The sequence below is a fragment of the Carya illinoinensis genome, chromosome 2 (assembly GCF_018687715.1).
Source record: "Carya illinoinensis cultivar Pawnee chromosome 2, C.illinoinensisPawnee_v1, whole genome shotgun sequence".
NCBI lineage: Eukaryota > Viridiplantae > Streptophyta > Magnoliopsida > Fagales > Juglandaceae > Carya > Carya illinoinensis.
In genome coordinates, this window is record NC_056753.1 from 827,612 (window position 1) to 836,450 (window position 8,839).

At 39.0% G+C, this 8,839-nt stretch overlaps 2 protein-coding genes across 11 annotated transcripts; one reads left to right on the forward strand and one right to left on the reverse strand.

Moving 5' to 3' along the window:
* Positions 1 to 341: 341 nt before the first annotated feature.
* On the forward strand, positions 342 to 2,558 carry LOC122295970 (glucan endo-1,3-beta-glucosidase 1-like). The gene is made up of 3 exons (XM_043105267.1): positions 342 to 943; positions 1,086 to 2,207; positions 2,363 to 2,558. Exons 1-3 carry the CDS (start codon positions 868 to 870, stop codon positions 2,392 to 2,394), a joined length of 1,230 nt encoding a protein of 409 aa, XP_042961201.1. The 5' UTR covers positions 342 to 867; the 3' UTR covers positions 2,395 to 2,558.
* A 497-nt stretch (positions 2,559 to 3,055) lies between these two features.
* LOC122295983 lies at positions 3,056 to 8,613 on the reverse strand. 10 transcript variants are annotated; one of them, XM_043105349.1, is made up of 7 exons: positions 8,538 to 8,608; positions 7,922 to 8,424; positions 7,567 to 7,793; positions 7,152 to 7,249; positions 6,987 to 7,059; positions 4,654 to 4,719; positions 3,056 to 3,487 (listed from the first exon to the last, which is right to left on the reverse strand). In XM_043105349.1, the coding sequence occupies exons 4-7, from the start codon at positions 7,181 to 7,183 to the stop codon at positions 3,395 to 3,397; spliced, it is 264 nt and encodes an 87-aa protein (XP_042961283.1). In that variant the 5' UTR covers positions 7,184 to 7,249; positions 7,567 to 7,793; positions 7,922 to 8,424; positions 8,538 to 8,608; the 3' UTR covers positions 3,056 to 3,394. The 10 variants fall into 10 exon arrangements, with proteins under 10 accessions (XP_042961283.1, XP_042961262.1, XP_042961223.1 ...); XM_043105328.1 differs by having other exon boundaries at positions 7,888 to 8,424; XM_043105289.1 differs by having other exon boundaries at positions 7,567 to 8,249; positions 8,349 to 8,424; positions 8,538 to 8,600.
* Between the last annotated feature and the right edge of the window lie 226 nt (positions 8,614 to 8,839).

Genomic DNA, 8,839 nt, shown 5'->3' on the forward strand with positions numbered 1-8,839 from the left:
CTCCAATTATTTCTTCATCTGGGACTCACAAGATTGTTTGTTGGAATCCAATATCCTCATAGCCTTAGCTGGAACTAGCTGATCTGAGATTCGCTTTGAGGCATAGTCAGGGCATCACCAACAAGTAGTTATCCCTGTCGGTAAAATCATAAAACGAAGATCCGAAGATTTTAAGATTTATTTTATAAAGATACTACCGAATAATGACTGAGCAATCGTTGTCAGAAAATGTTTCTGCAGCCATATGTTAAAAGCATTTGTTTGTGCAGGGAATGTTGAACAAAATGCGCAGAGGTTGAAGCGAGTGATCGTGAACAATTATGGGAGAAAAAAAAAAAATGGAGGATAACTTGGGCACCCATTGGAAATGATGTTCCGCAAATTGTCAGAACTGTAAAACAGTTGATGAATTTATCTACTTTCCATCGCTGTGGCTGCCAACATCCTCTACGCATCGTATCTCTCTCTCTCTCTCTCTCTGGAATCTGGGTTTTGCGCTTGCTCACAACTCACGCTTACCACTTTCCACGTGTCCCAACGATTTCCGGGCAACAAGAAGTGCTTGTGCTATACCCGTTGTAATCTGGACAACCAACGAACCAACAATGCCCCAAAAAGGGTAAAAGGAACAAACACTATCGTATTGGATACCTTGCTCTTGTTCAACTTTGTTCTTTTCTTACGCCTCATACAAATTACGCAGCTACCGTTGAGAAATGTGTTGCCGGTCGCTAATATTGTCACTCATACTAACGGCTTGCAGTGCACTCTTGAGAGCCAGCATATAAGCATAGCACATAGGTGGGGAGAGATAGAGAGGATTTCAGATTTTGCATTCCCCTTTGATCTTCCTTTCTTCCAGGCAAGATGATCTTTGCAGCACAAATGTTGAAGATGTCGTTGCTCTTTCACTTTTTCTTTATCAGTGCATTTGGTCTTACTGGTAACCAATACCACACTCTGACCTCCTCAGTTCCGAAAATATGATCCATTTTTCATGTCATTGAATTTGCGGGCTTCGTATTCTTCCTCTTCTTTTGCTTTCTTTGAACGAAGACCTTAATCTCTGTTTTCTCTCTTTGCAGGTGCAGGTAAAGAACCCCTTGTGTTTTTAAACCTTTATAACACAATCCCAGATGTCTTCCAAGCGTCCTCTCACTCTGCTCTTCCGATAGCTGTTTCTGTGGGTGACGAAAGCCTCTACGAGGTCTCAAGCAGTGTTTTAATGGCTGAAACGTGGCTCAGGGTCAATGTTTTAGCTCGCTACCCAGCAACCAAAATCACCACCATTGTTGTGGGTGACACCGTGCTTTGCAACAGAGGCAAAGAACACAAGCTGGATTTGGTCCTGCCATCTCTTAAGAACCTTTATCAGTCTCTGACAAGGTGGGGTTTGGAAAAAGAAATCAAAGTTTCTGCTGCTTTCTCTTCCAACTGTTTGCTGCACCCATACTCTGCTTCGTACAGAGACGATTTAACTGAGAAAGTTATCAAACCTCTGCTGGAGTTTCTGCAGAGTACCAACTCAACCTACTCGGTCAACCCGTATCCCAAATTCTCTCCTTTGTCAGATCAACTCGAGAGCTTGGTGTCTTATCACTCTGGGTCCATGGGAAAGCTGGGATTTGTTGAGCTCAAAAATATTAATGTGTTGGTCCCTAGTCCAAAAGAGAAAAAATCCATGGGCAGGAAGCTCTCGATCATGGACTCCAAGCTTGACGAACCACTCCCAGAAATGGCACAATCCCCACTCCACTCCTCCGTTGGATACCCTGTTCCAGCCAATGTAGCACAAAACCCACATCCCCCACTTGCCCAAATAGCTTCTCCGCCATCGTTGTCCTTCCCCTTTGCTCCAGAGAAGCCTCCAGTCATCGATCCAGCGACTCCACCTTTCGGTTCAACATTGCCTCCATGTAAAGCTCCTTCTACCAGTGCCCCAGAACCAGAGACGGCGGGGATCCAGAAGCTGTGGTGTGTGGCCAAGCCTAGTATTCCTGCAGCGACACTGCAAGTGGCAATGGATTATGCTTGTGGAGAAGGTGGCGCTGCTTGTGAAGAGATTCAGCCTAATGGGAACTGTTACCATCCTGATACCGTTGTTGCTCATGCTTCTTATGCCTTCAATAGCTACTGGCAGAAGAACAAGAGGAACGGCGGAGCTTGTAGCTTCGGGGGGACTGCTATGTTAATCAATACTGACCCAAGTAATCCCTCTGATCTGGTTCTCTTATCTTTAAAGAATCTTTTTGCTTCCAATAGCCATCTCTTTCTATTCAAAGTCTTTTTCCCTTTAGAATCGTAGAAATTCTAGTTAGGTCTTTGAATATCTTCAAGTGACAAAAAGGGTTGGTTCTTGCAGGTTCTCCTCACTGTCGATTTGTGCTCAGCTAGACACGGAAGTGAAAGCCTCAAGGGAGATTGGTTCTTGAGGTGGCTTTGTTTTCCTTGGCCTTTTAATAAGTTCAGTTAAAGAAGAATTTTTTAGTTTCGACGTCTGTCCTGGATATATACGCTGCTTATGCTTCAATAAAAAGAGACTTTGTTTTGCTGTTTCTCGTTCTCCCCCTGCTTTTGGCTATATTCAAATTCGCCCATCATTTTCTGATGAAACAATATTTGCTATAAAGAGGAAGGTAAAAAAAAAAAAAAAAAAAAAACCTTTTACAACTTTGTTTATTGACAAACCAAATACATCACTAATACAAAAACCCAACTTATCACCTAGCTTTAAAAAATGTATCAATTGTTATAATTAGAATGCAAATAGGAAAAAAACTATTATTGGGTGGTTTTTTTTTTTTTTTTTTTTTTTTTAATGAAACCTAAACCATCAAAACAAGTAACCAACACTGCAAACAATCCAACTCTGTAGCAGCATGTCCCATATACCTGGCTATGCCTAATCCTCATCAATAAAATTCCTATTTACTGATAAAAACAAACTCTGCAATGCCATTGGCTAAAGTTTGACCGCCACATCAATTTAAAAAGAAAAAAGAAAAAAGACCACACGACATAACCTTAACAGTTAGATCTTAATCGACAGTAGAAATTGTCAAAAAATTTGAATTTTAGGAAGCACATAGGAAGAAGAAAAAAGCCCAAATATAGTTTGGGATTACAATATGTAAATCTTGTGTCTCCAAGGAGTAGCTATTTAATGTCTCAGTCACACTTAACATAGAGAGTAGCAATCTTATGTCTTTTATCTTTAATATTGATATCTTATAACTAGTTCAGGGTAGTTGCATTCTACACTATAAATCAAACGAGTATTAAAGACCTCTACGAAATTCAACCCTTACAATGAGTATGCAAAAAAGGTCTTCCTCCAAGCCAAAGCTCATGTGTGTACATAAATCCTTGATAGAAATAATCTAACTTCATATCCTCATTGTTCTGCATCACTAGTTGCAATGATTGCCGTGCAATCTCCATTCTCCTCATAATCAGGAGCATTACTTCTGTCGTGATTCTGCAAAAGCTTGTACCATTAGGGAAATTAAATAAGGCGGTGGCCAAGGTTAGACAAAACGCCTAAACAAAAACAGTACAGACCATCTAGCAATGAGGGAATGAACTTGAAATTAAAAGTGCGTATTCAATCAAAAACTGTCAATTCCCAAAGATTACAATAATTTTGCTCATTTCCTGGTGTTGGTCCTACTAAGTGGTTTAAGAAGGATGACTTCGATACAGTCCTACCTGGCACTATTTTTTTTTTTTTTTTTTTCTGGTCTCTTTCAAGCTTGAACCACTCACATGCACTTCACAACCCAAGACCGCCCCCCACACATAGACAGGATTTCAAGTTTCCAATCAGGCACACTTCCTCTCCTAATTGGGCAAGACTTGTAGATGGCCGAAGCTATTTTTGTCCCTTACAATACCTCCATATGCTTTACAAAGCAAAGGGTTTCTCTTTACCCACTCATTGAAAATATTTTTTTTTATCGGTACACTCATTGAAAGTTTTGATGATTTGTTTAAACAAAGAAGCCATTTGGATGGTAAAAGGTAGAAATTAGTACATCATAGAAAACAAACAATTAAAGTTCTGATGATCCAAAACAATTCTAGCAATCAAGAAAGACACAAGGTCCTTAATTGTTGTTGGTAATGCTACAATTAAGTAGTGCTCTTTCTCTAGATGTACTGAACTAACAATGGCAAACAATCATGAAATAAAAACAGAGAAAGTAAAGGCGAACATAAAAGATGACAACTATTGTCTCCTTGACTTTCTCCAATAAAAAACTGTACAAATATAATTCAAAGAATCATAATTAACATTTTATACAAGTGAATAAATTAATTGTCACCAATAAACTGTTAAATATTAAAGTTCTCAGAGAGAGAGAGAGCCAGTGAACACATCATTTCTTAACTCCAAGCAACAACAGAGAAATCTCATTGAAGTATGGTTTTACTTTATGATATCTCAATTGTAATAGGTTTCCAGCATAATTTACATCAATTTCCACCATGAGTGATGCAGATCATGCCAAATTATTAGCCAGAAACTGTCAAAGACCAAAAAAGGATTGCAGGTGAAAATGACATTCAATATATTTTTGCTTTTAAAATTAAGATCATGGCACGCTTATTTAGACCAGTTTAAATATTGTATAAAACATGAGCTGAACAGACCTTTTTATTTAGACCATGAGCTGACATTATTTCATAAAACTTGCGCATCAGCATTTCTTCTTCTACCTGCAAATCATGAATATGGATGATTCAGTATGGGTTATTTAAATTTAACGAACTGAAAAATAATTGCATGAAAGTATTCTCTATCTATATATGCAATGGAATTCTTATGAGTGTGTGTAGAAAGTCGTATTTTTATTTCTTTTTATTGCTACCTTGTTCTCAAAACAGTTATTCGCACAGACAATTATGAACTTCATGAGCATGAGAAAACCTAGCCAGCAATAGAGATTCCAACATTCATTTTAAACTCAACTAGTATTGCATTTGTCATTATAGTGACGTCCAAGCTCATGAACATGGTAGCTGAAGAAATTGAGCATGCCTACTTGATTGCATAAACTAGTTCCTTCAGCTGTTTAATCGGTCTGCCAAAGAACTGTATATATTGATATTAAAGGAATTTTCTAGTCAAAGAAGCTATGGTCATCGCACGTATCCTAATATGCAAGCAAAAGCATGTCATGAAAAGTATTAGAGATAATATCAAATCAAGAATTTGATTTGATTATTATCCTAATTAAGAGATTTGGTTTCATAATTATCAAAAAGTTATCTTATCAAGAGATTCAATTTTCACAATAATCAAGATATTTACCTCATCTCATCTATAAATAAGTTCCTTATAAATAGGGGCCTATGCTTTTTGTTTAATTATTGAGAATAATAAAGATGTAGCCCTCAAAGTCTCTCTTTCCCATCTTCCTCCTTCCTTTTCCATATCAATTTCTATAATGGTATCAGAGCCCTCCACTAACGCCAAGCCCAATGGGCCAATCCCAAGGAATATTTCTCTTTGTTCAAACCTTCCAATAGGTTTACCTTTCTCACGAAGTCTTCATCACCATTCAACCATATTTGTTAGCTTTGGTAGTTGTGAGCCTTCTTCATTGGGTTCTTTGTAAGCACAATTGTTATTTTTGGTCTTTTGTATGCATGGTTTAAAGTCCCATATAGGGCTGGGAAGCAGGCTCCCGCCCTATATGTTGGAGGAGAAAGTGAGAGGAGAGAGAAAGAATATGTATATATATATGCGGGCGGGTGCCTACCCCCCACCCACATTTTTCTCTTCTCTTTTGGTCCTTGCTCTCACTCTCATTCCCACTCCAGCTTCACCATTTCTCCTTTTCTCCTCTTCTCTCTTCTTCTTTTCCTCCTCCTCTTGGTCCTCTTCTTCTCCTCCTCTTCTTCTTTCTCCTCCTCTCAGTCCTCTTCTCTACCCATGGCCAAGCATTGGTCGTAACATCATAAGATCTATGTAGATCCATGCATAAATATGAGATTTTATGCGATTGTTGGCTTTTTTTGTGAATATTGTTGGTGGACAGATGGTGGTGGCGTCAATCTGCCCATATGGCAAGCGGATGCAGTCGATTAGGGATGTAGGCATTGACAGGGTACAAAGGTCAATTTAGCCACCCCACCCAGGCAAGGATGGGGTGCGAGAGGGGTGGCTACCCGCCCGTATAGGGCAGGTAGCTCCCCTAGTCCCATACCCTTTGTTATTAGCCTCAGGGTTTTTGGTCCTTTAGTTGACTGAAGCCATATTTACCCCATCGTTGACTTAATATTTCAGCCTATCATTAGCCCTTTGGCTTTGGCCTATTATCAACCCTTTATCAGCTATACCTCCAAATTTGATGTTCCAATTACAATCACTATCTCACTATTTTCAACTATCACTTCATCACCACTAACACTATCATCATCCCATTGGTGAACAATCGATGGATATGAAGGCTACATTCAGATTTCAAAGTTTTCCACCGTGAATTTGAGAGGGGTTGTTAGAGATAATGTCGAATCGAAAAATTTATTTGATTATCATTCTGATTAAGAAATATGATTTTCATAATTATCAAATATTTATCTTATCAAGCGATTTACTTCTCATAATGATCAAAGTATTTACCTTATATTATTTAGGACCTGTTTAGGGCATACATTTTGTATTTAATTCAATGAGAATAATTTCTTTAACAGATAATAAAAAAAATTCAATCATAAGGATATAGGCATATCCCATGTACAAAAGACGTATACAAGAGAAGCATGTAGCCCTCAAAATCTCTCTCTCTCTCTCTCTTCCCCCATCCTCCTCTCTTTTCCAACCCAATTTCTATTATATTTTAAATTCTAAAAAAAAAAAAAAAGAAACAACACTGTACACTTATGATACACAAATGCCTATTCTTGAAAGTATCGCAGGGATTAAGACAATAACCGCACAGCAAGATAATCAAAAAGAAATTGGATAATTGAGAAACAACCTGAAGTTTATGCAATTCATGTGACATAGATCTATAGGAATCCATAAGGAGCTCGCTCTGCTTCTCCAAATGCCTAAAAAAATTCACAGAAACAAAAATTAATATGAGCAAGCAAAACCCAAATAAAAAATCAATCATAAAATAACTCATGGTGAAGAAACTTACTTCAATACCTCTCCCGTGTATCTGGAATCCATTGTAAGTGTTAAATTTAATGGGACAACGGTAAAACCCTAGCCGGCAATGAGAGCTCTGCACGAAGGCTGCGTTTACAAGATTTATTAAGGGAAACTTGCACCCAAAAAAAAAGCTTGAGAGTGGTTCAAAATAAGATCTAAGTTTTGTAATTGTTGCAACTAAAGCCAACATAAATTCAACGATGTTACAATTTCCTCGTTCCGAGAGCACTTGAAGTTGCATCAAGGCCCTCCAATTCCAACACTCGGAATGCGATAATAATAAGTGTGGGCCTTCTACCCCTCTAAAAAGAATTTTCATACTGCATTCCATTGGACTATTTCTTGCCCATTACTGTACAAATATATATCAAGCATTTATATTGAAGAAACTTAGAAAATACCTTCTTTATCAATGTGGGGCCGAGTTTGGTCGCCGGAGAGGAGTTCTGATTATCAGTAAGAGCGGCTGGAGGTGGTCAAGGAGTGGTGGGTGGTGAGTCTGGTGACCGCTGCGGGCGTGGGTGTGGGTTTGTAGAAGGCGCTGGGTAGAGCGAACGAGGAGGACGAGGGAAAATAGAAGAGTTCCACTTTTAAACGGTCCGTCTGCTATTGAGGCATAAACAGCCAACTATAGAATTGTGCCACATCATCAATTGTAGAGACTCTATAATAAACTCATTACACTAGATTTCCTTTACCAAAATAACTCTACTGCAACTCACCAACTCTACTTTTCATTTCCTCTCTGTAACTCACCAATTTCACTTTTTTCATTCCGTTTTGCCATGGAAGTCTTTCCCAAGCTCTTCATCATCTTTTCACTTCTCGCTCTTGTTTCCGCTGACCTCCTACACCATCTGGAATTAGTTCAACTATTTTCTCTGTACATTATCATCATCCTCTTTCAAACAGAAAAAGTTGTTAATCCACAACAACGCCGGTGGCAAGTGGAGCTGCAGCTGGGTACCATAACCAATTCAAGCCATATATATAGCAGAATTAGTGTGTGCGAGATTGAGAAAGAGATCAGTATGAGCGAAATCTCGCTGTCCATACTCCCCATGGCCTTCAATCCTCTTGATCTCTACATCGCATACCCAAAAGAAAAGGGCAAAAAACCAAAACACATCTAATACCAAAAATATGTGCTGGAAAATATATAAATTAGCAAAGACCGAAGTACCTTCTTAGAATTCTTCTTCTCTCTAATTTCATCTCTCATGGCAAATATCAGTCAGCCATGCCCCTGGACTCACCAACTGCATGCCACCAACTCAACCGAAAAAGGAAAGCAAAAAACAAAATCAAAACCAATACAAACCATATAAGACTCGGGGGAGCATCGCGGGTAAAGCATTTGGTGGGGGCCTACCGTCGATTGCGAGAGGGTGGAGGAGGGTCCGCGTCGGAAGCCAGGGGGTTGGGCCGGGGGGGGGGGGGGGGTGGGGGGAAGGATTTGGTGGCTTTTTTAGTGAAGTTGGTCTGTGGTGCGATATAACGGAAATAAAGTGAAACTCATACGTGTCATTTTTTTATTGGCAGGCTGTTATTTGAAGAAAAACAGAAGGACCGGTTGAAAGTTTTTCTCAAAATAGAATCAGTGTGGAGGCGAAACTAAAATCAAATTTCAGGTGTCGTCTTAAATGCAGTTGTTTTTGCAACCGATCTTTATAT

Coding starts and splice junctions, on each gene's coding strand:
- LOC122295970 (XM_043105267.1), top strand. CDS start 868: ATGATCTTTGCAGCACAAATGTTGAAGATGTCGTTGCTCTTTCACTTT. Junction 944..1,085: donor CAGTGCATTTGGTCTTACTG/GTAACCAATACC, acceptor CTCTCTTTGCAG/GTGCAGGTAAAGAACCCCTT. Junction 2,208..2,362: donor GTTAATCAATACTGACCCAA/GTAATCCCTCTG, acceptor TGGTTCTTGCAG/GTTCTCCTCACTGTCGATTT.
- LOC122295983 (XM_043105360.1), bottom strand. CDS start 7,183: ATGGATTCCAGATACACGGGAGAGGTATTGAA. Junction 4,720..6,986: donor ATGAATTGCATAAACTTCAG/GTTGTTTCTCAA, acceptor CATGATTTGCAG/GTAGAAGAAGAAATGCTGAT. Junction 3,488..4,653: donor CTCATGGTCTAAATAAAAAG/GTCTGTTCAGCT, acceptor TAATGGTACAAG/CTTTTGCAGAATCACGACAG.